The sequence below is a fragment of the Heptranchias perlo genome, chromosome 21, assembly GCF_035084215.1.
Source record: "Heptranchias perlo isolate sHepPer1 chromosome 21, sHepPer1.hap1, whole genome shotgun sequence".
NCBI lineage: Eukaryota > Metazoa > Chordata > Chondrichthyes > Hexanchiformes > Hexanchidae > Heptranchias > Heptranchias perlo.
The window spans coordinates 5,090,670-5,117,849 of record NC_090345.1 but is presented as its reverse complement, the minus strand read 5'-3'; the positions used below and the strand labels follow the sequence as shown (position 1 = coordinate 5,117,849).

General features: G+C 44.8%; 1 protein-coding gene across 1 annotated transcript; it reads left to right on the top strand.

Annotated features, from left to right (window-relative positions):
- pgam1b (phosphoglycerate mutase 1b) lies at positions 1-27,180 on the top strand. Its single transcript, XM_068002012.1, has 3 exons — positions 1-622; positions 12,865-13,045; positions 15,526-27,180. The coding sequence occupies exons 1-3, from the start codon at positions 209-211 to the stop codon at positions 15,693-15,695; spliced, it is 765 nt and encodes a 254-aa protein (XP_067858113.1). The 5' UTR covers positions 1-208; the 3' UTR covers positions 15,696-27,180.

Below are 27,180 nucleotides of genomic sequence, written 5' to 3'. Positions count from 1 at the left end.
TGTAGATCATTGCAGACATCAGAAGAGCTGGAGAGACAGAGAAAGAGAGGCAGAGAGCAATAGGAGAAAGCAACGGAGGGAAAGAGACAGAGAGGAATAAACAGAGAGGGGGAAAAAAAAGGGAAGGAGAAAAGAAGTGAACGGAAGGAGAGAACAAACCCCACAAGGATCATCTCCTTTAATCTTCTGCAGATCAGAGCCCCAAGTGATGGCGGCTCACAGGCTGGTGCTGATCCGGCACGGTGAAAGCACCTGGAACCAGGAGAACCGTTTCTGCGGCTGGTTCGATGCCGACCTGTCCGAGACCGGGGTTCAGGAGGCGGACCGGGGGGCTCGGGCTCTGAGCGACGCCGGCTACCAGTTCGACATCTGCTACACCTCGGTGCTGAAGCGGGCGATCCGCACCCTCTGGGCGGTGCTGGACGGCATCGACCAGATGTGGCTCCCCGTGATCAGGACCTGGCGGCTCAACGAGAGGCACTACGGGGGTCTGACTGGCCTCAACAAGGCAGAGACCGCGGCCAAGCACGGAGAGCAGCAAGTGAAGATCTGGAGGAGATCCTTCGACATTCCCCCTCCTCCTATGGAGCCGGAGCACGACTTCTACTCCACCATCAGCAAGGTAAACTCAACAGATATATATACACATTCAATAACATACACATTAAATAACATATATGCATTAAATAATTTATACACATTAAATAATATATGCATTAAATAATATATACACATTAAATAATATATGCACTAAATAATATATACATTAAATCATATGCACATTGAATAATATAAATGCATTAATATATACACAATATATACCAAATTATAAATAAATTAAGTAATATATGCATTACATGATATATATTCACATGCACACATTGAACATATTAATATATACAATATATATGCATCAAATGATACAACCTACGTCTATATGCACTAAAATATATATATGAAATAATTTATATATACACACATTAAATAGTGAATATATACACACATTCAATATATGTGCACACATTAAATCGCATATATTTATATACACGCGTGAAATAATATATATACATCAAATAATGTGTATATACACATCAAGTAATATGTACATTAAATATATAACACATACACATTAAATTATATACATATGCATTAAATATATATTTAATAGTAATATACTCAATAGTAAGATTTGCATATTTATAAATAAATTTATAATATTTACATGAAGAATAATGTATACATTAAGTAATATATATATTGAATTATTAATTGCATGCATTAAATAATAAAACCTAGGTAGAGGTAGAGGTGGATAAATAACTAGAGAGATGGTAGATGGATTCATAGAAGAACTAAAAAAAGAAAAGCTGAATGCTGGAACTCACAATATCGGAAAATAGAACAGACAGGTTAATATTTCAGCAAATATTCCTTGGTCTGAACTGGAGATGGGAGATGGGTGTCCTCTCTTTATGTGAAGGGTCTCTCCCTGAAATGTCAACCTCTGTTCAGTTTCAGATGCAGATGAATATGCTGTGAACGACACCATTTACATTTTATATATGTGCATTAAATAATTTATAGATGAATCACATAGTGTATATTAGCATTTAATAATGTATATATGCATTACATAATGCAAATGCATTAGTGTATATATGCATTAGATAGTGCATACATGCATAAAATAGTGTATATATTAATCATATATGTGCACATGCATTAGTATATAAATGCATTACGCAGTGTATATATGCACTCATAATATATAAATGCATTAGTGTATACATGGATTATCTAATGCATACATGCAATAATGTATGCATTGCATATTGTGTATATATATATGCATTACACTGATGCATAGTATCTACATATATTACATAATGTATACATGTACCACATAGCACATTTTTGCATTGCATAGTGTGTATGCTTGTATTAAATAGTGTATATACGTATTGGATAGTGTATATATGCATTAGTCTCGACATGTATTATATAGGGTATATTTGCATTGCACAGTGTACACATATCGATTACATAATATATGCATGCACTAAATGGTATATATGTTGCATCGTGTGTACATGCATTACATAGTGAATATTAGCATTAATTAACTATATTTAAAATTACTGAATGAGATTTATTACTGCTTTTTTTGCTCTATTATTTTTAAATAATTCCTAGAATAATATTTAATTTAAAATTTCTGTATTTATCATAAATTTGGTCCCCCAGCTTGGGAGTCCCTTCCCTCATCCTCCATGCCAAGCTCCCCTCAGACATAGGGGGTGTGTTTGGGGCAGGCGGAGAAACAGAGACAGAAAAAGAGAGAAAGAGAGATAGAGATAGACAGAGAGAGAAATAGAGAAATAAGCAGACTGAGAGGGGTTGGAGGTTGGAGAGAGAGATAGAAAATCAAAGGGAGACAAAGGCAGTGACAGATGTGAAAGACATCGAAAGACATAGACAGAGAAAGAGAGACAGACAGTGACAGATAGCAAATCAGAGAGAAAGACAGAGAAAAAGATAGTTTGGTGTAGGAAGAGAGACAGACAGACAGAGAGAGACAGAGAGACAGAGTCAAAGATGGACAAAATGTATTTACGATTCCACTACACACAGCAATGGAGCAATTCCTAATCCTATAGAGCCACTTCTGTTATGTTTTCCACAATCCACTCTGTCTCCTCCCCTCCCTCAGCTGTATTTTAAAACCTCGCCCAGCATTCCCTGTGTCGCACTTTTAAAATAAACTCATTTCTATCATGGTGAATCCCACAGTCAGAATAAAAGCTCAATCTGGGGACAGGAGCAGCAGGAGATTCGGCTTATTTATCACATTGTTCTTGCAGCAATTTTTAAATCCAAATTTTACAATTCATTTTATCCATAAAAACACCAGTATCATCCTAAAAAACACCAGCCGCACCCTAAAACACCATCTGTACCCCAAAAACACCACCCGCACCCAAAAAACACCACTCGCACCCCAAAAACACCACCTGCACCCTAAAAACACCGCCCGCACACTAAAAATACTGCACCCTAAAAACACCGCCTGCACCCAAAACACCGCCCGCACCCTAAAAACACCACCCGCACCCTAAAAACACCACCCGCACCCTAAAACCCCCGACTGTACACAAAAAACACCACCCGCACCCTAAAAACCCTGACCGTACTCTAAAACCACTGACCGTACCCTAAAACACCACCTGCACCCTAAAAACACCACCACTATCCTAAAACACCGATCGCACCCTAAAAACACCGCCCGCACCCTAAAAAACCGTCTGCACCCTAAAAACACTGACCGTACCCTAAAAACACCACCCTACCCTAAAAACACCATCTGTACCCAAAAAACACCACCCGCACCCTAAAATCACCCGCACCCTAAAAACACCACCCATAACCAAAAAACACCACCTGCAACCTAAAATCACCGCCCGTACCCTAAAAAAACCCTACAACCTAAAAACACCACCCACGCACTAAAACCCCTGACTGGACCCTAAAAACACCGACCGGACCCTAAAAACACCGACCAGACCCTAAAAACACCATTTGCACCCTAAAAACACCGACCGTAGCCTAAAACCCCTGACCGTACCCTAAAACACCGACCGTACCCTGAAAACACCACCCGCACCCTAAAAACACCACCCACATACTAAAACCTCCGATCGTACCCTAAAAACACCATTTGCACCCTAAAAACACCGCCCACACCCTAAAAACACCGACTGTACCCTAAAAACATCATTTGCTCCCTAAAAACACCGACTGTACCCTAAAAACACCATCTGCACCCTAAAACCAACGACCGTACCCTAAAAACCTCTTCCGCACCCTGAAAACACCACCCGACCCTAAAAACACCACCCGCACCCTAAAAACACCACCCGCACCCTAAAAACACCACCCTTAAACAAAAAACACCTCCTGCAACCTTAAAATTACCGCCCGTACCCTAAAAAAACCTCCACAACCTAAAAACACGACCCGCGCACTAAAACCCCTGACCGTACCCTAAAAACACCGACCGTACCCTAAAACCTCCGACCGTACCCTAATAACACAGACCGTACCCTAAAAACACAGACCGTACCCTAAAACCCCTGACCGTACCCTGAAAACACCACGCGCACCCTAAAAACACCACCCACACCCTAAAACCCCTGACCATCCCCTATAAACACTGCCCGCACCCTATAAACACCGCCTGCACCCTAAAAACACCATTTGCACCCTAAAAACACCGACCGTACCTTAAAAACACCGCCCACACCCTAAAAACACCGACCGTACCCTAAAAACACCGATCGTACCCTAAAAACATCATCTGCTCCCTAAAAACACCATCTGTACCATAAAACCAACGACCGTACCCTAAAAATCTCTTCCGCACCCTGAAAACACCACCCGCACCCTGAAAATACCACCCTACCCTAAAAACACCATTTGCACACTAAAAACACCACCCTTAACCAAAAAACACCTCCTGCAACCTTAAATTACCGCCCGTACCCTAAAAAAAACTCCACAACCTAAAAACACGACCCACGCACTAAAACCCCCGACCGTACCCTAAAAACACCGACCGTACCCTAAAAACACCGACCGTACCCTAAAAACACTGACAGGACCCTAAAAACACCGACCGTACCCTGAAAACACCGACCTTACCCTGAAAACACAATTTGCACCCTAAAAACACCGACCGTACCCTAAAAACACTACCCGCACCCTAAAAACACCACCCGCACCCTAAAAACACGACCCGCACCCTAAAACCCCCGACCGTACCCTAAAAACACTGACCGTACCCTAAAAACACCGACCGTACCCTAAAAACACCGACCGTACCCTGAAAACATCGACCGTACCCTAAAAACACCGACCGTACCCTGAAAACACAATTTGCACCCTAAAAACACCGACCGTACCCTAAAAACACTGACCGTACCCAAAAAACACCACCCGCACCCTAAAAACACCACCCGCACCCTAAAACCCCCGACCGTACCCTAAAAACACTGACCGTACCCTAAAAACACCACCTTCACCCTAAAAACAATGCCTGCACCCTAAAAACACCGACCGCACCTTAAAACACCGTCCGCACCCTAAACCCCCCGACCATACCCTAAAAACTCCACCCGCTCCCCAAAACATCACCCGTACCCGAAAAACACCAACCGCACCCTAAAAACAACACGCGCACCCTAAAACCTCCGACCGTACCCTAAAAACACCATTTGCACCCTAAAAACTCCGACCGTACCCTAAAAACACCGACCATACCCGAAAAACCTCACCCGTACCCTAAAAACACCACCCGCAAACTAAAACCCCCGACCGTACCCTAAGAACACCGACCGTACCCTAAGACACCATCTGTACCTTAAAAACATCACCCTTAACCAAAAAACACCACCTGCAACTTAAAATCACCGCCCGTACACTAAAAAAAACCCCACAACCTAAAAACACCACCCGCGCACTAAAACCCCCGACCGTACCCTAAAAACACCGACCGTACCCTAAAGACACTGACCATACCCTAAAACCCCTGACCGTACCCTAAAAACACCACCCGCACCCTAAAAACACCACCCACACACTAAAACCTCCGACCGTACCCTAAAAACACAATTTGCACCCTAAAAACACCGACCGTACCCTAAAAACACCGACCGTACCCTAAAAACACCACCTTCACCCTAAAAACACCACCTTCACCCTAAAAACACCACCTTCACCCTAAAAACAATGCCTGCACCCTAAAAACACCGACCGCACCTTAAAACACCGTCCGCACCCTAAAACCCCCGACCATACCCCAAAAACACCACCCGCACCCTAAAACATCACCCGTACCCTAAAAACACCAACCGCACCCTAAAAACACCACCTTCACCCTAAAAACACCACCTTCACCCTAAAAACAATGCCTGCACCCTAAAACCCCCGACCATACCCTAAAAACACCAACCGCACCCTAAAAACAACACCCGCACCCTAAAACCTCCGACCGTACCCTAAGACACCACCTGTACCCTAAAAACACCACCTGCACCCTAAAAACACCGCCCGCACCCTAAAAACACCACCCGCACCCTAAAAACCCCGACAGTACCCTAAAAACACCGACCGTACCCTATAAACACCGACCGTACCCTATAAACACCGCGCGCACCCTATAAACACCGCGCGCACCCTATAAACACCGACCGTACCCTAAAAACACCGCCCGCACCCTAAAAAGGCCGCCCGCACCCTAAAAACACCACCCGCACCCTAAAAAAACCATCCGCACCCTAAAACCTCCGACCGTACCCTAAGACACCACCTGTACCCTAAAAACAACACCTGCACCCTAAAAACACCGCCCGCACCCTAAAATCACCGCCCGCACCCTAAAATCACCGCCCGCACCCTAAAATCACCGCCCGCACCCTAAAACCCCCGACCGTACCCTATAAACACCGACTGTACCCTAAAAACAAACACCGCCCGCACCCTAAAAACACCGCCCGCACCCTAAAAACACCGCCCGCACCCTAAAAACACCGCCCGCACCCTAAAAACACCATTTGCACCCTAAAAACACCGACCGTACCCTAAAAACATCATCTGCTCCCTAAAAACACCGACTGTACCCTAAAAACACCATCTGCACCCTAAAACCAACGACCGTACCCTAAAAATCTCCCGCACCCTGAAAACACCACCCGTACCCTGAAAACACCACCCTACCCTAAAAACACAGCCCGCACCCTAAAAACACAACCCGCACCCTCAAAACACCGACCGCACCCTAAAAACACCATTTGCATCCTAAAAACACCGACCATACCCTAAAAACACCACCCGCACCCTAAAAACACCACCCGCATCCTAAAAACACCGACCGTACCCAAAAACACCATCCGCACCCTAAAAACACAACCTGCACCCTAAAAACACCATCCGCACCCTAAAAACACCATCCGCACCCTAAAAACAGCACCCGCACCCTAAAAACAATGACCATACCCTAAAAACAATGACCGTACCCTAAAAATACCATTTGCACCCTACAAACACCGACCGTACCCTAAAAACACCACCCACACCCTAAAATAACACCATCGAGGTGTCGTGTTGTCTCAGTGCTGCATCACACCTGCATCTTCAGTCGAGCCAGTTTGGTGAGGCAGCGCTGAGACTGTCTGGGATTCTGTCTGTGTTTGCTCTCTCGGTCTCTCTCTCTCTCTCTCTCTCGCAGAGGTCAATATCTCTGCATTCACTTCTTCCATTCAGCGTGACACAGCAATTTATTTCCTACACAGAGTAATGCCGTACAAATCTGATTAAATTCTTTGAGGAAGTGACAAGGAGGATTGACGAGGGGAGTGCAGTGGATGTTGTCTACATGGATTTTAGTAAGGCATTTGACAAGGTCCCACATGGCAGACTGGTCAGAAAGCTAAAAGCCCATGGGATACAGGGAAATGTGGCGAATTGGATCCAAAATTGGCTCAGTAACAGGAAACAAAGAGTAAAAGTCGATGGATGTCTTTGCGAATGGAAATCCATTCCCAGTGGTGTGCCACAGGGCTCAGTGTTGGGTCCCTTGCTGTTTGTGGTATATATTAATGATTTGGACTTGAATGCAGGGGGCATGGTTGGCAAATTTGCAGACGACACAAAAATTGGCCGTGTAGTTGATAGTGAAGAGGATAGCTGCAGACTCCAAGAAGATATCAATGGGTTGGTGCAGTGGGCGGAAAAGTGGCAAATGGAGTTCAATCCGGAGAAGTGTGAGGTAATGCACTTAGGGAGGGCAAACAGTAAAAGGGAATACGCAGTAAACGGGAATATATTGTAAACAATTTTACAACACCAAGTTATAGTCCAGCAATTTTATTTTAAATTCACAAGCTTTCGGAGGCTTCCTCCTTCGTCAGGTAAATGTTCAGGAGCTCCTTGAAGCCTACGCATTTATACATATAGAACAATACATGGTGTTTACAGACTGCCCCTGCAACTGCCCGTTGCCAAGGCAATCACCGTGTTCAGACAGAGAGGTGTCACCTGCAGAACCCCCGAATACACATTCAACAAAAAAACAAACAGGAAAAAAAAACAGAGAGAGGCAGAAACATCCGGAAGGCAGAGAAAGCCAGCAAATGACCCATTATATTAAAAACAGATAACATTTGTTCGCTGGTGGGGTAACGTGTAGCGTGACATGAACCCAAGATCCCGGTTGAGGCCGTCCTCATGGGTGCGGAACTTGGCTATCAATTTCTGCTCGACGATTTTGCGTTGTCGTGTGTCTCGAAGGCCGCCTTGGAGTACGCTTACCCGAAGGTCGGTGGATGAATGTCCATGACTGCTGAAGTGTTCCCCGACTGGGAGGGAACCCTCCTGTTTGGCGATTGTTGCGCGGTGTCCGTTCATCCGTTGTCGCAGCGTCTGCATGGTCTCGCCAATGTACCATGCTCTGGGGCATCCTTTCCTGCAACGTATGAGGTAGACAACGTTGGCCGAGTCACAGGAGTATGAACCATGCACCTGGTGGGTGGTGTCCTCTCGTGTGATGGTGGTATCTGTGTCGATGATCTGGCATGTCTTGCAGAGGTTACCGTGGCAGGGTTGTGTGGTGTCGTGGACGCTGTTCTCTTGAAAGCTAGGTAATTTGCTGCGAACGATGGTCTGTTTGAGGTTGGGTGGCTGTTTAAAGGCGAGTAGTGGAGGTGTGGGGATGGCCATAGCGAGGTGTTTGTCCTCATTGATGACATGTTGAAGGCTGCGGAGAACATGGCGTAGTTTCTCCGCTCCGGGGAAGTACTGGACGACAAAGGGTACTCTGTTGGTTGCGTCCCGTGTTGGTCTCCTGAGGAGGTCTATGCGATTTTTTGCTGTGGCCCGTCGGAACTGTCGATCGATGAGTCGAGCGTCATATCCCGTTCTTACTAGGGCGTCTTTCAGCGTCTGTAGGTGTCCATCGCGTTCCTCCTCGTCTGAGCAGACCCTGTGTATTCGCAGGGCCTGTCCATAGGGGATGGCCTCTTTGACGTGGTTAGGGTGGAAGCTGGAAAAGTGGAGCATCGTGAGGTTGTCCGTGGGCTTGCGGTAGAGTGAGGTGCTGAGGTGCCCGTCTTTGATGGAGATTCGTGTGTCCAAGAAAGAAACTGATTCTGAGGAGTAGTCCATGGTGAGCTTGATGGTGGGATGGAACTTGTTGATGTTATCGTGTAGTCTCTTTAGTGATTCCTTGCCGTGGGTCCATAGAAAGAAAATGTCGTCGATGTATCTGGTGTATAGTGTTGGTTGGAGGTCTTGTGCAGTGAAGAAGTCCTGCTCGAACTTGTGCATGAAAATGTTGGCGTATTGGGGTGCGAATTTGGTCCCCATGGCTGTTCCGTGTGTTTGGGTAAAGAACTGGTTATCAAAGGTGAAGACATTGTGATCCAGGATGAAGCGGATGAGTTGTAGGATGGCTTCCGGAGATTGGCTGTTGTTGGTGTTGAGTATTGATGCTGTCGCAGCGATGCCGTCATCGTGGGGGATACTGGTGTATAGTGCCGAGACGTCCATCGTGGTCAAGTGTTCCTGAGCCATAGTCATACAGAACAGAACAGACTATTGCAAAGAAGCATACCGACAACTGGACAACCAGGAACACTACAGACGGTTACCCGCAGATCCGACCAAAGAACACACCCACCAGCTCAACAAACTGATCAAGTCCTTCGATCCAGACCTTCAAAGCATCCTACGCACTCTCATCCCACGTAATCCCCGTGTGGGAGACTTCTACTGCCTCCCAAAGATACACAAAGCCAACACACCCGGACGTCCCATCGTATCAGGCAACGGAACCCTGTGTGAGAACCTCTCTGGATACATCGAGGGCATCCTGAAACCCATCGTACAGGGAACCCCCAGCTTCTGTCGCGACACTACAGACTTCCTACAAAAACTCAGTACCCACGGACCAGTTGAACCAGGAACACTTCTCACCACGATGGACGTCTCGGCACTATACACCAGTATCCCCCACGATGACGGCATCGCTGCGACAGCATCAATACTCAACACCAACAACAGCCAATCTCCGGAAGCCATCCTACAACTCATCCGCTTCATCCTGGATCACAATGTCTTCACCTTTGATAACCAGTTCTTTACCCAAACACACGGAACAGCCATGGGGACCAAATTCGCACCCCAATACGCCAACATTTTCATGCACAAGTTCGAGCAGGACTTCTTCACTGCACAAGACCTCCAACCAACACTATACACCAGATACATCGACGACATTTTCTTTCTATGGACCCACGGCAAGGAATCACTAAAGAGACTACACGATAACATCAACAAGTTCCATCCCACCATCAAGCTCACCATGGACTACTCCTCAGAATCAGTTTCTTTCTTGGACACACGAATCTCCATCAAAGACGGGCACCTCAGCACCTCACTCTACCGCAAGCCCACGGACAACCTCACGATGCTCCACTTTTCCAGCTTCCACCCTAACCACGTCAAAGAGGCCATCCCCTATGGACAGGCCCTGCGAATACACAGGGTCTGCTCAGACGAGGAGGAACGCGATGGACACCTACAGACGCTGAAAGACGCCCTAGTAAGAACGGGATATGACGCTCGACTCATCGATCGACAGTTCCGACGGGCCACAGCAAAAAATCGCATAGACCTCCTCAGGAGACCAACACGGGACGCAACCAACAGAGTACCCTTTGTCGTCCAGTACTTCCCTGGAGCGGAGAAACTACGCCATGTTCTCCGCAGCCTTCAACATGTCATCAATGAGGACAAACACCTCGCTATGGCCATCCCCACACCTCCACTACTCGCCTTTAAACAGCCACCCAACCTCAAACAGACCATCGTTCGCAGCAAATTACCTAGCTTTCAAGAGAACAGCGTCCACGACACCACACAACCCTGCCACGGTAACCTCTGCAAGACATGCCAGATCATCGACACAGATACCACCATCACACGAGAGGACACCACCCACCAGGTGCATGGTTCATACTCCTGTGACTCGGCCAACGTTGTCTACCTCATACGTTGCAGGAAAGGATGCCCCAGAGCATGGTACATTGGCGAGACCATGCAGACGCTGCGACAACGGATGAACGGACACCGCGCAACAATCGCCAAACAGGAGGGTTCCCTCCCAGTCGGGGAACACTTCAGCAGTCATGGACATTCATCCACCGACCTTCGGGTAAGCATACTCCAAGGCGGCCTTCGAGACACACGACAACGCAAAATCGTCGAGCAGAAATTGATAGCCAAGTTCCGCACCCATGAGGACGGCCTCAACCGGGATCTTGGGTTCATGTCACGCTACACGTTACCCCACCAGCGAACAAATGTTATCTGTTTTTAATATAATGGGTCATTTGCTGGCTTTCTCTGCCTTCCGGATGTTTCTGCCTCTCTCTGTTTTTTTTTCCTGTTTGTTTTTTTGTTGAATGTGTATTCGGGGGTTCTGCAGGTGACACCTCTCTGTCTGAACACGGTGATTGCCTTGGCAACGGGCAGTTGCAGGGGCAGTCTGTAAACACCATGTATTGTTCTATATGTATAAATGCGTAGGCTTCAAGGAGCTCCTGAACATTTACCTGACGAAGGAGGAAGCCTCCGAAAGCTTGTGAATTTAAAATAAAATTGCTGGACTATAACTTGGTGTTGTAAAATTGTTTACAATTGTCAACCCCAGTCCATCACTGGCATCTCCACATCGGGAATATATTGAGAGGGGTAGAGGAAGTGAGAAACCTTGGAGTGTATGTGCACGGGTCCCTGAAGGTGGCAGTACAGGTAGATAAGGTTGTGAAGAAGGCATACGGAATGCTCTCCGTTACTAGCCGAGGTATAGAATACAAAAGCAGGGATGTAATGATGCAACTGTATAAAACGCTGGTAAGGCCACAGCTGGAGTATTGTGCGCAGTTCTGGTCACCACATTACAGGAAGGATGTAATTGCTCTGCAGAGAGTGCAGAGAAGATTTACAAGAATGTGGCCAGAGCTTGAGAATTGCAGCTACGAGGAGAGATTGGATAGGCTGGGGTTGTTTTCCTTGGAGGAGAGGAGGCTGAGGGGTGACTTGATTGAGGTGTACAAAATTATGAGGGGCCCAGATAGAGTAGACAGGAAGTACCTGTTTCCCCTAGCGGAGAGTTCAAGAACTAGAGAAGATAGATTTAAGCTGATTGGCGGAAGGATTAGAGGGGACATGAGGAAAAACCTTTTTACCCAGAGGGTGGTGGGTGTATGGAATTCGCTGCCCGAATTGGTGGTGGAGGCAGGGACCCTCAACTCTTTTAGAAAGTACCTGGACCTGCACCTAAAGTGCTGTAAGCTGCAGGGCTACGGACCGGGTGCTGGAAGGAGGGGTTAGAATGGGCACCTGGTTGTTCTTCGACCCGGTGCAGACATGATGGGCCGAATGGCCCCCTTCTGTGCTGTATCTTTTCTATGGTTCTAGTATAGTTTCTCTGTGGCTCAGTGGGTAACAGTCTCACCTCTAAATTGGAAGGTTGTGGGTTTGAGTCCCCCTTCCGAGATTTGAATACACAATCTAGGCTGATACTCCCAGCGCAGTACTGAGCAAGTGTTGCACTGTCAGAGGTGGCATCGTTTTAAATGAGATGTTAAACCGAGGCCATCATCTCAATCAGTGTACAATTTCGCGCAAAAAAAAGCAAATAAAAAGAGGGAGTGCACAGCTTCCTCCCCCCCCCCCTTTTTTTTTTACAAGTAACACACCTGTAGTTTGTCCAGTTCTCGGTGTCCAAATATGCGCTTGTTTCTCCAGGACCGTCGCTATGCCGACCTATCTGAGGACGAGCTCCCCTCCTGTGAGAGTCTGAAGGATACGATTGCCCGCGCCCTGCCCTTCTGGGATGAAGAGATTGTGCCGCAGATTAAAGCTGGGAAGCGGGTGCTCATCGCAGCTCACGGCAACAGTCTGAGAGGCGTCGTCAAACACCTGGAAGGTAAATCGGTTCCCAACGGAGTTCCACATGTTGAGTGATTTTCATTTCCTGCATTTACAATGTGCAGGCCTGGGGCCTGACCAAAAGCTTAGTGTTTAATCTCCTATTTTACCCCCACCCCACCATGACCAACCCATGCCACCGCCACCGCCCCCGCCCTCCCCCATGTCCAGCCCCAAGCCCCCTGACGTCAGACTTACCTGGCATCCGCTCCCCAGCTGCTTTCCCGTCTGACTGGCAGCCAGCCTGTCAATCTGTCACCTGTCATCTGTCAATCTCGCTGCCTGTCGGGCGGGAAACCTGCCGAAAAAATTTAAAAGACGTCCTGGCCTCAAAATCGTCGGGACGCACAGGAAACCCACACTTTCGGGTTTCCGGTCCAGAAATGCTCCCCTGATCTCTCCACGGCTCAGAGTAAACTGATGGGATAAAATTCTCCTCTGTGTGCTGGCTGTAGTGAGATGAACTTGGCCCATCTTCGTTCAATTCCAAGTGGGCACGGAACCACAACACAAAGCTGCCCCCCTCCCCCACCTCAACTGCAACTAAATCAATAATCTATTTCAGAGAGGCCATAGGGAGTGAGCTGTTGTTGCTGTTGCCTGATTGGTGGATGAACCCTAGAGCCATGGCTTAGTGGGTAGCACTCTCACCTCAGAGTCAGAAGGTCATGGGTTGCAACCCCACTCTAGAGACTTGAGCGCATAATCTAGGTTTACACTTCAGTGCCAGTGCTGAAGGAGTGCTACACTGTCAGAGGTTCTGTCTTTAGGATGAGACGTTAAACCAAGACCCTGCCTGCCTGCCTGCCCTCTCAGGCGGATGTAAAAGATCCCACAACACTGTTTTGAAGAAGAGCAGGGCAGTTCTCCCCGGTGCCCTGACCAATATTTATCCCTCAACCAACATCACTAAAACAGATTATCTGGTCATTATCTCATTGCTTTAAATATTATTTCAGTCCATCTAACCCAATCAATCACTCCCTGTCAAGGCTGCATTTCCTTGTAAAACCATACCAAGTCATCTATCCAAATAATTCTCTCTCTACAATATCTTTTCCTACTTGATTTGTGGGACCTTGCTGTGCGCAAATTGGCTGCCGCGTTTCCTACATTAAGTGACTACACTTAAAAAGTTTTTTTTCAATAGTTGAGTCCCAGGCTTTGCATGGGACTAGAACTTGAGCAGGTCGTGACTTCAACTTAGTGACAATTGAATTTTTAAATGTTTACACAGTTACTTCAATTTGGTTGAACTTTCACTTTTTTTTAAAAAAAAGGTTGATGTTATTTCAGCTTAAAGTTTCAGATTTTGGTGTGAAAGTGTTATGGTTGCCTTCTGTGTTTATTGTGGAATGTGACCGATTGCCATCTACTTGACTCGTTATCACCATGTGGTTAGCAGGGACTAGTCAGAAAGCTAGAAAGAATTCCACATTCATTCATACAGACACGGCAATGTGGACAGGTACAAAAAAATAATTAGAAAGGCAAATGGAATGTTAGCCTTTATCTCAAGGGGGCTGGAATACAAAGGAGTGGTAGTTATGCTTCAATTGTATGAAGCTCTGGTCAGACCACATCTGGAGTACTGCACCGCACCTCAGGAAGGATATATTGACTTTGGAGGGGGTGCAGCACTGATTCACCAGAATGATACCGGGGCTAAAAGGGTTAAATTCTGAGGTCAGGTTGCATAGACTAGGCTTGTACTCCCTCGAGTATAGAAGATTAAGGGGTGATCTAGTTGAGGTGTTTAAGATGATTGAAGGATTTGATTGCGTAGATAGAGAGAAACTATTTCCTCTGGTGGGCGAGTCCAGAACAAGGGGGCATAACCTTAAAATTAGAGCCAGGCCGTTCAGGGGTGATGTCAGGAAGCACTTCTTCACACAAAGGGGAGTGGAAACCTGGAACTCTCTCCCCCAAAAAGCTGTGGAAGTTGGGGGTCAATTGAAACTTTCAAAACTGAGATTGATAGATTTTTGTTAGGTAAAGATATTAAAGGATATGGAACCAAGACAGGTAAATGGAGTTGAGGGACAGATCAGACATGATCTAACAGAATGGCGGAACAGGCTCGTGGGGCTGAATGGCTTCCTCCTGTTCCTATAGAATCATAGAAAGTTACGGCACAAAAGGAGACCATTCGGCCCATCGTGTCTGTGCCGGCTGAAAAAGAGCCCACTTAATCCCACTTTCCAGCACTTGATCCGTAGCCCTGCAGGTTACAGCACTTCAAGTGCACATCCAAGTACTTTTTAAATGATTTGAGGGTTTCTGCCTCTACCACCCTTTCAGGCAGTGAGTTCCAGACCCCCACCACCCTCTGGGTGAAAACATTTCTCCTCAGCTCCCCTCTAACCCTTCTACCAATTACTTTAAATCTATGCCCCCTGGTCGCTGACCCCTCTGCTTTGTTACTGTGTTCCTTTCTCTGTTCCTAATGATTTGAGTCGTCTGTTCTTTGCTTGGTAGGCATGTCTGAGGAAGCCATCATGGAGCTAAATCTCCCGACGGGAATCCCCATTATGTACGAGCTGGACAAGAACCTGAAGCCAGTCAAGCCCATGCAGTTCCTGGGAGACGAGGAGACCGTAAAGGCAGCAATGGCTGCTGTTGCAGCTCAGGGGAAAGCCAAGAAATGAACAGCGGTGTGGAGGCAGGGCGCATGCATGTAGGAAGATCACAACAATTCCACAATATAGCTTCTTAAAAAAAATGTGTGTGATCAGGGGAACCATGGCAGCACATAACCCTCAGTTCTCACCAACAAGTAATTGCATATCCCCATCAATTTACTATGATACTATAGCAGGGGAGTGGGACTGATTGGATAGCTCTTTCAAAGAGCCGGCACAGGCACGATGGGCCGAATGGCTTCTTCCTGTGCTGTACCTATTATGATACCACTATGCACTGTGCTTACTGAGCATGCTCAGTGGGTCCTCTGCACCATCTCCTACCCTATTTTCTCCCTCCCTTCCAGTTTTCAGGTTAACGTCTAGGAATGCATCTAATTTATTTGGCGTTGGGACTCCTCCAAATAATGCCAGCTCAAATTGACAAGCCGCAGCAGCACAGTTCTACCGTCAGCTTCACCAATTAACTCTCAGCTCAATTCAAAAGCTATCAAGGACTGATCAGGAGATATCCAATCCACCTATTGATAACTTTCACCAGGCATTCAGGGACCTCATCCCCCACAGTGAACCCACATGTAGACATGTGGATATGTCATATCGACAAATCCAGGTCCCTGACACCAGTCTACAACAAGACAGTTTCACCCTGTTCCATTCTCCTTCGTGTCTCCTTACCAGGTGTTTGGGAAAGGTGGTGAGTTCTTTAAAGGTATCTCCCTCAGGCGTAACCACAGACTGTACACTAAATACTTCCCTTGGCTTGTCCTGTATTTGAGGCACAGCTATCAGCAGTGCGAGAACCATTTTTCCCGTTGTGGTATTACATGGTTTTCGAACCAGATATACTATTCCATATCTTCTAGCCTTACATAGGTCATAGTCTGCCTTATACCATTCCCATAAATGTTTATCAGTAACCCATTTTGGGATCTCGTTATTCTCTATATCGTTCAATCCAGTTGTATCTGATTTAATACAACAACAACAATTTGCATTTATATAGGAAACCCTCATACATGCTGCATGTAATGGCTTTGGATACATTCTGATCCTTATACTCCCGATTACTTCCATTGATTATGTCATTTACGTCTGCCATTAGTTATTCTGGGTATCGATACTGAATCCTGTAGCATTTCATATATCAAATCTCTATCCCCCTTATTCATGTCTCATAAATTACCCTTCATTTGTTTCCACATTGATTCATCATGTTCCCACATTTGATTCAATAACTAATCTATTCCACGCTGAAGTGCCTGCCATAGCTCCAATACCTATCCACTCGGCTACACCCCTTCTCTGTATTTATAGCCTGGCTCGTGAGGTTGTTTGGTCTAAATCCTGACCTGAATTTCGTTGGTGAAAGTCATGTACTATCTCCTGCAGCATTGCACTATATAATTTACTGTGGGCCGGATGGCATAGCCCTGGTGGAAAGGCTTTCTCTGAAAGGGATATCAACTCATAACGGACATCATTACGAACTCCTTGCCGAGTCCGGATAATGATTGGTTATACAATGATGTAAGACATTCACAAGTTTAAAAAGTCACCAGACCGTTTCCGGGACCTGGATTTAGGGTTGGGCGGGGTGGCTCCCTAGCCTCAGTCCCAATTTTATTGTTAACTCAAAGGAACCTAACCCTGAATTTGGAAATCCAAATTTCTATGTCCCTCTTTACGTTAATTTCAATCTCTCTGATAGGCACCAGTGTGTTTGACTCTATCCTGATTGTTTCATTAATTGGTCGGTTTCTCTATGGAGCATGTGTCAATGCCCTTGTTTAAAAGGTTTTCTCACTTTCCTGAGCCACATTAACCATTTCATTTCCCCCTGCTTGGTCCCAATGTCTCAGGTAGTGGCCAGACTGTCAAATGCAGGTTTCTCATTGTTCAATATAGGCAAGGACACAAACATCTCCAAGAGAAAGCTATCAATTAACCATTTCAACTCATTCCTCAGATCTCTAGAGGAACTTTACTGTCCGATACAATATCATTAACCCTTAAAACATAGACTAAATGTTCCCAACCTGGTCCAAGTTATTCCAATTCTAGACAGCAGTATTATTGGACCGACAGAACTTGTCAATGTACAATTTTATTTCCTCAAATACTCCCTCTGATGCACAGCATTGGACAGGAACCACTTAGACTGGTCTCTTTTCCAAAAAAAAATGTTGATTATTCCCTTAAACAGCAGGTAAATTTTCCCTTCTCAAGTGCTTGAACTCCAACTCATAAATTAACTTATCAATTTCAGTGTCATAAACAAATTATGCCCAAGCTTGGTGGTTTTACAGTAGAGACAGAAGTGCTTGTAATTACTTTTGGATGTGACTCCCATTTTCCCCCTCCTCTCAAGTACTCTGTCTTGGAAACTAACAAATAACTCTGGATGGGTTAAAGCCAAGCCTTTTTGAGAGGCAAGATCTTATTCCAAATGTCGCCATGCTGTGACATTTGACATCTACCGATGTCTGCAGATAAGGTCTTAAATTCTTAACACCAGGGGATCGCTCCCTACACCAACACTTTCGTGGTCCCGAAAACCATGGTTCCCTGTTTTTAAAAGAAAAGATGAACAGAAAATCCATTGTGACTCTTCTGGAGAGCTAACGGGTTAAAAATAACAAACAATTTATTAATTTCCTTCTGCCGCTCATTATCCCGGGTCGAGAGAGGGCTCTACGCATGTTTCTGTAGATTGATCTAGTCACCTCACTCCAGGAGGAATCGTCAGCAAAGGGAGCACAGAAATAATGCCCAATGTTTCCTTTTATCACCGTGGGGAAATATCCACATAAATTAAGAAACTTAAAAATGTCATATGCTTGACTAAAGTACTGCAACAATAGCACTAAATTTCAAAGAATTATCCCTTTAAACTGAAACAAACCCAGAGAAAGTGTTGCGAGATTATCTAGCTTCTCTGTCCCATCGCCCAAGTCTCTCTCTGGGAACTCATTAAGGAACAGTGAAACAATTTGCACAGTGACTGCTATTTCCACTTAGAAAGCTGTGACTCATCAGATATAAATGCTGGGAGCTCAGAGGGAGGGGGAGGACTCAATTACAATAGCAGCTTTTTTTTTTAGCTGTAATCCAATTTAAACAAAGTGCTTTGAAGAAGTTCAAATTGATTTTTTTTCCCTCCCAAAAAGTCTTTGTGCTGTTAAGACAGTGATGACTTGCACAAAGATCCCAATACAATTAAATTCTGGGTAATAAAATCTGTTAAAACAAGCAGAAATCATTAGTAACATCGCAATTAACTTTAAACATTCTGTGAAACAAATCTGTAGTACAATGCAACTACAAGATGTCTTCAGATCGTTATGCTAGAGATAGCAGAGATCCTTCAATCATTCTTTTTTTCCTTCAGTCACTTTGTTTTGACCACAATCACAAGATCAAAGGGTGCCAGTTTGCTAACAGCTATCACATTCCACAACCAAGATAATTAAACTTATAGAGTCACCTCAAATGTCCCAATATTTTAAGATGTGGAGATGCCGGTGATGGACTGGGGTTGACAATTGTAAACAATTTTACAACACCAAGTTATAGTCCAGCAATTTTATTTTAAATTCACAAGCTTTCGGAGGCTACCTCCTTCATTTCGCAACACAACTTAAATTTAAAATCATTACGCATTTAGGAAATTCAAAATTCCAATTTTTATATATGATAATCTCAGGTCTGGAATTAGAGACTACCACACAAATTACCATAACCAGAATTTCTCTGTGGCCTCAATAAAAGTCTGTTTTTTAATGTAATAGGTTAGTTAACCTCAATAACTCCAATTTCATTCAGCAATATCTTAAACTTAACATGATACAGAACAGATAAAATTATCAAAATAGCACATGCTTACTAAAACCCAATAAATTACATCGTCTTTTGTTTTGTTTTTTCTTCAGGCACCTTAACAAAAGACTGTAAAAATACTGAATATAACTGAAGGAAAAGTTAGCTTTCATAGTTTAAACAAAATCTTTGTAACATTCTTTGTCTTGTAAAAGAGGGCGGAGCCACAGCATTGAAACATTCACACGGGCTTTTGAAAGAGACAGTAACAGTCACACAGTCTTTTAAAAGGACATACACTGAAAACAAAATATTTCTGTAGAACAGTAGAAGAGACAGGAACTTCCCCTTTCTCCTTCTTTATTCCATCAGACTAATTTATCCCTTTTCACTTAAACCAATTTTCAATTGCTGATGTTTGCGACTTAACCCCATTCTGTACTGATTCAAAGTCTCAAGCTCACAATCCGTGTCCTCACCCAAGCCTGGTGTGGTGGAGGTACGGGTAATAGCCTTGATGACTTTTAATTTCTCTCTCTTTTTCCGAAATCTTTTGTTAAATTTGGTGTATCTAACCAAAACATTTTTACATAATTCCTTTACTGCCTATGTCTGCTGTGAAAGGACTGATTTTAACTCCTTGTCCTTCTGCACAATTTCTTTCCCTCTTCTCTGTTGCTACAAGGGGTGTAATGACATGGAGCAAAGGGGAAAGGGGGCACTGAGGAACCAGTCGAAAGTCCCAGTAAATTTCTCGGTTCACCGCCTTGAACCCCTAGAACTGCATCTCTCACTGCTGGTCTCACCTCTGCAACTCACATTCTGCATCCCTTTTGACCATGCTCACAACTCCCTCATTTTAGCTTTTCACTGAACATCTTATCAGCTTTGAGACAGCCCATTCCTACAGAAATGTTAAATGCTTCTGAACAAGCTGTTCCCATTGCTTTCATCTCTAACTGTTTCTCCATTAGTTTCTCATCCTCGGCTTCCTTTACCGAATTCAATACCTCAGACTGTTCTTCCTCTTCTCACTGAAAGTATTTTAACCCCTTCAGTTATTCACACAGTATTTTATTTCACACAGTATTTTACTCTTTCTTTATCTGACTATCAGGTCCCATCTGGGGTGCCAATTATATAGGGAAAACTTGATTTCCTGTGATTCTTGAATCTGGACAACAGTCAGTCAAAGAAAGTCACACTCATAGTAGTTTTGTTAATCAAAAGTAATTATTTAATGATATTATAATTCATATAAGCATGAATCAAATCAAGCAATCAATACAACCTTATTCTACTCTTTATACACTTAGTGGCTCGCAACTTGATTATTTAATGATTTAACAATTCATACAAACATCAGGCAAATCACACAATACATACAACCTTAAACCAAGGGTTTTTGCATCAAGGCATTTCAGAGTGATCAGCTCCTTGTGACTTGAGGTCTTTGTCTTTGTTTCTCGGATGTCCTTCATGTAATTCTTTCAAGCTCTTTGTTAGCAGATTTTTCCTGTTACGTTGCAACTGTGGGTTGTTAATCCATCAACAATAACCTCCGCTTGATTCTAGCCCGAGTGGTTATAAAATAGCAAGTTTAATAGATTGACCTACAACATACTTGCACTACAGCTGTCTTCAATATTACGTTAAACAATATTATAGTTATAATACAACTGTCTACAGATTACATTAATGACAAGGAATCAGTACAACCTGATCTGTCCGCTGTATCCAAGTTGATCAGACTTCGTCTTCGCGGACTGCTTGTGGCAATGGACTTCCGACCATCTCCTCTTGAGAGCTCTAACTTTTGGGAGGGAGCATGCCTTTTCTTTATACTATTCGGCTGCGTTGTTCTATACGTAAGCTCCGCTAGTCTCATCTCCTGTTCGTAAACCATCCTATTGTGCTGACTCTCCAAAAACCACCAAGGATTGTTTAATGTCTTAATGTTTACGTAGCCTTTTATCGTTATCAGGTCTTAGTATGTTTATACTAAGTTAGGACATGCTGTCCCGTGAATCTTAAATGCTTTTCACTATTCTAATGCCTCAATACTCTTTCAATGACCTCTTGGGTTTCTGTAAGTTATTTTCCTCAGAGATGCGGACCTTTGCCCTCCTATTTTCTATGTTTGTTTTAAACAAATTCTTACACTCTTCGACTGCAGTGTCTGCTCTCAAGGTATTTTTATATCGTTTTTGACCAATGGGACATAGGATTGGGGGAAAGCGTCATTCTTTTTGTCCAATCACCCCCTTCGTTGCTAGGCTCCATCCATTACTACGTCTCTTTGATGTACCTCAGTTATGACCAGGTGCAATTATTTCAAACCATTGGAATATGGGGGGGCCCCCTCTTATCTTTGTTTGGACTCTTTTATGGTCTTGCATATCCTGTTTCATTCAACAATTCCAACAGCCTTAATGGTTCCAATTCACTTCTTGGGCAATTGGAACGGGTAGGGCCTCTTCTTTCTATACTCAGACTTGTTTTATAGCCGTGATGTCTCCGATTCTAACGGTTTCAAAGATGTCTTCCCTTTTCATATCAGTTATTTTTACAAGCCCTGTTATAAACTTCTAAAAGCTTTTCCAATGTTTATATTTGCTCTAAAAGCTTTTCAAATTCTGGCAGTTGCTGTGTTTGTAGTTTTCAAATGTATTTGTTTAAAAGGGCCAGTTAACCCTTTCCTTCAAATGTTACACTGTTAAAAAGGGTTTTACCCCAAACTACCGAGTGAATAAATTAACCCTTTCTTGCCAAATCATTGAGGTCAAGTCGTGCACTAACAACTATTTATTGAGTAACAGAAATTGTAAAGGCAATTCAGTAATCCCATCGTAATTCAGCACTAACAGAGTCACCAATTATTAAGTTATTGTTGAGATCAGTATCTGAGACTACTGCAAATTGGTGAGGTTAAACGAGAGTTCAATCCCTGGATAGATGACAAGTTAACAGCATTAGATCGTTAGTCTATTGGATCGATTAAGGTCTCGGTGCTAGAGATTAGCAATGTTTCTAGAGCTTATATGACCTTGTCCTTATGAGCGGCATGGTTGTGTCGACATTCTTCCTCCTCTGGGACGCAGGCAGTAGCCTCTGGAGCATTAAGTTGACAAGCCCCTTTGACAGTGACTTTATCTGTTTCACTTGGATCCTTGGTTCCGGCTGAGCCCACCTTCGCAGGGGTGATGGTATCTGAGCTAGCTGGCTTTCTCTCACCTTCCTTGGACACTTGAGTGACGCTCTCATCTCTGCCTTTACCTGGCTGGTGTAGCTGTTCAGTTTGACTTCTACAACCTCCTACTTTCTGTCCTAAATATACTTGTGCTGGTAAAGATTACTTGCAGAAGAAGACTAGACAACACAAAGAGAATCTTCCTCTAACCAACAAAAAGAAACTACATCTAGCGAAGACAAAGGGAATCCACTTACTCTACTACAGACTATAGATGTGTCAAAACTCTTTTTTTATATACCTTAACTTCAGAGAGAAAATTCTTACATTCAGTTGACGAATCGGAGTGACACCGATAGAAGTGAACTTTCTAATGTGTCAATCACTTCTAATAAACATGGATACCCTTGGGTTCACCTGTAAGTTACTGAGGCGTGGATTTCTCGAGGATGTGGGACTCTCTGTCTCCGTTCCCGACTCATCAGTCTTCCTCCCATCAAGGTGTGTCACACAAATATGAGGGGATGTGGCACTTTTATATTGTCAAAACTTGTCCCAAACACTTGGACAGTCCACTTCCCATTAGTAATTGTTGATTGAGAAGTGTTCTTGTGTGGCTCCGACTATTTTCTTGCTCCACCCTGTTACAATGTCACTGATAATTGCAGAAAAACAATCCCAGGCATCCCCCCCGGCTTGGAGGCAAAGTCCATATCTCTGAGTTGTAGGAACGCTGGGTGTTTGGTATCTCGACAAATATATGCCAAGGAACCAGCCAAATTCTTAATCTCCTTGCTCTAACTCCTCATGAAGGAACCGTCTGGGGTTTTACCGCCCAGATTACGGTCTAGGAGTGAGCGAGGCCTGAGTCGGCGTTCTGAACTGTCTGTACATTAACCAGTTCCGATTGAAATGAATTTATTTCACCAACCCTCAATTAGGATACTCACAAGCTATTGAATAAATGAATTAACTCTTTCTTACCAAATCATCAAAGATGGAGTCAGACAACCAGCCATGCACTAATGACTATTTATTGGTTACAAAGTTAAAAGTTAAAGTTGGGTATACAAACCCTTACTAGATATGGATAGATGTAGTCAGAGTTATCTAGCAGTTTGAATAGCAAATCACAAATAGGACAGAGTTACATAGCAAATGAGTCACAGAGCTTACATGGGCAATTCAGCGTATCACTGTAAATCAGCATTAACATATGCCGAGTATTAGTTATAGCAGTGATTAGAGTCTGAGATTGTTACAATGGGAGAGGTTAATTTAGGGTTAATTCTCTATCTAGCTGACAAGTTAACAGCATTAGATAGCTAGACTATCAGATAGCTCAGGGTCTTTGTGTGTGATTAATAATGTTCCAGAGCTTATACAACCTTGTCCTTATGAGCGGATTGGCTGAGTCCATCTCCTTCCTTCCCTGGGACACAAGCATTAGATTCTGGAGCGTTGAGTCGATGAGCCCCCTTCGGAGGCGGGATTATCTGTTCCACTTGGGTTCTTGGTTTTGGTTTCACATGAATGCCAATATTTGCTAACTGGATTGCCTCTCAGCCTTCTTAATCTCAGATACTTGTACCATTCAGCGACACACTTAACTCTGTCTGTAACTAGCTGTTATAGCCATAGAATTGATCTAATTTTTACTCTCTGTCCTCCATATACTCGTACTTGTAAAAATACCTTCTGCACCTGCTAGGTAAAACTTTTAAAGAAGACAATGGAGTCTTTTAATTACAAAGAGAAGCATAGAGAGTCTCAGAAAGACTCTTGTTTCTATTATTACTGACTACAGAGAGACTCAGAGAAACTAACCTAGACTAAGCGAGACTCAGAAACTTAGCAAGACTAAACGAGATTAGAGACATGCAGAGAGACCAAGAGGGACCCGGAGAGACCAAGAGGGACCCGGTGAGACCAAGAGGGATTTGGGGGGACGCGGAGAGACCAAGGGGGACGCGGAGAGATCAAGGGGGACGCGGAGAGATCAAGGGGGAGTAAGAGGGACTCGGAGGGAGTAAGAGGGACCCGGAGAGACCAAGACGGACCCGGAGAGACCAAGACGGACCCGGAGAGATTAAGGGGGATTTGGAGGGATGCAGAGAGACTAAGGGACTCAGAGGGAGTAAGAGGGACTCAGAGGGACCCAGAGAGACCAAGAGGGATCAGAAGGGACGAAGAGGAACCCGGAGAGACTAAGAGGGCCCCGGATGGACTAAGAGGGGCTCGGAGGGCCTAAGAGGGACCTGGAGGGACTAAGAGAGATGCAGACAGAGTAAGAGAGACTCAGAGAGCCTGCTACTGTTAGTATTAAAATGTCTACTGACTGGATGGGTGCACAGATTTCTATTTTATATCTTAATTTCAAAGAGAAGCTGCTTACATTCAATTAACCAATCAGAGTGACACGTGCTAGAAGGTCTCGACCCGCCCTTCTGTCAATCATCTCTGATAAACGTAGGCTTCCTGTCAAATCCATTGGAGCATGATCGGGGCCAATCAGGACAGACTTCATGGCCTAAATTTTAACTTGGAAAAATGGGTGGGTTGGGGGCAGGAGGGCAGTAAAGATTTAAAAAATCTAAAACTCGCCCCCAACCCGCCAATTCCGGTTTTAACAGAGGCGGGTCGAGGGGCGGGTGACCAACCACTCTTAGGGGGTGGGTCAGTCACTAAAATCTTTCAAGGAGATTGCGGGCCTCCATTTTTACAGCTTTTTTATTTTTAACCTCTGGGGGCCAGGATTCTCTGACCCCCCCCCGTGATCTCTGACCCCTCAATGACCCCAACTCCCTGGTGACCCCTGATCTTGACCCAAATGACCTCTGAACCCCCCCATCTAAGTCGTACCTTCTCGCATCCTCTTCCTTCCTCTTCTTCCGTCTGACTGAGGCCAGTCTGTCAATCAGGCCAGTCTGTCGGGCGGGAAACCATCAAAAAAATAAAAGACGTCCTTATGTCAAAATCATAAGGACATCCGGGAAACCTGTACTTCCGGGTTTCCCGTCAGGAACTCCTTCCCTCCCCCCCCCACCCAAGCCGTCTTCCCGACTCGGAGTAAAAATTTAGGCACAAGTCTCTGTTCCCAGCTTATCCACCAAGGTGTCTCAAACCAAGATGAAGGGATGTGACATGTTTATTTCTCACTAAGAGCTCTATTCGAGGCCTGAGCCCAGGGACATTAGCTTCTCACACTAGTAAGGAATGTCTGTCATATAAACAAACCTTCCAGGAGCAATTAACTTACAGGCTTTATGGCTTAATCACTTAAAAGCCTGTCAGCTTTATGGTTTGATGGTTTGAAATGGCCTGTTTTCCAGTCACTTCCCAGCATTCAGTCCAACAGCTGAACTCCATTTTGTGGGCAGCTTTCAAGCTGAACTCCATTTCAGGATTTCCCCTAAGAATATTGAAGGCACCCCATCACGCAATTTATGGGTACTGTTCCCACAGAGTTAGCTGATCTAAGCTGGGGCACGAGGTACGGGTGTTACAATTTGCTGCAATGCTAGGGCTGGGAAGAAAATCCCCAGACCTGAGCTTTATCCCACTGGAACATGGTGGATGTTGAGGATTGGGCTCAGCTCTTAATGTTTCCATGGTAACATTGCTAATTGACAAGTCACTGTCAAGCCTCACATGCGAATACTGCCAACTTGGGCGAAACTGGGAAGGAGAAAATGGGGGAGGGGGCGTTATAATAATTCCCTCTGCCTTCTTCTTGATGTTGAGGTATTTGATTTCTGGAGGGTTCAAGTTTTTTTTGTGTGAGGGGCCATCATCTTGTTGGAAATGGCCTCCCTCCCTCTCCAGACATCTCTCTGGGGATGGCTATATTCTCAAGCAAAGACTAAAACATCATTTAAAAGAGAACTGGATTAAAAAATTGAAAAGGAAGAACATGAAAGGACAGGGCGGCGGGGGGGAAACGGGCAGGGAAATGGGATTAGAGTCGACAGCTCTGGTTGAAGTGCTAGCACCGGCACCAAGCAGGATGAGCAAAGTGGTCTCCTTCTGTTTTGTAATCATTATGATCATGATCTCCCCCCCCACCCCCAAACCGGCCAATGGCCAACCAAACATCTACTGCAATCACCTCAACGAAACAACCCCTGATCACATCGTTCTGGGGAGGAAGCCCCTGAATACAATGTGCAACCTAAAGTTGGAGGCTGTCTTGTGGAATTTTGTTTAGAGAAAGGCCTCGATAGCTCAGAGCGACATTTGTTTCTGTGCTTCCATCACCAGGGGCACCCTGAGAGGTGCTGCCCTTTATCATCACTGATTTCCCCTCTTTCTCTCTCTATCCCCACCCCCCAGCTTTTACTCGCCACGTTGCTGCTTGGGGATCGTTGCTGAGCATCGTAGTAAGGAACTCGAGGGTGCGCTGAGCACAGCCGTGAGCACCTTTGCATTCCAAACCTTCCTGTAACAACACAACCTTGTGAATAAATGTAGCCGTGGGAACAA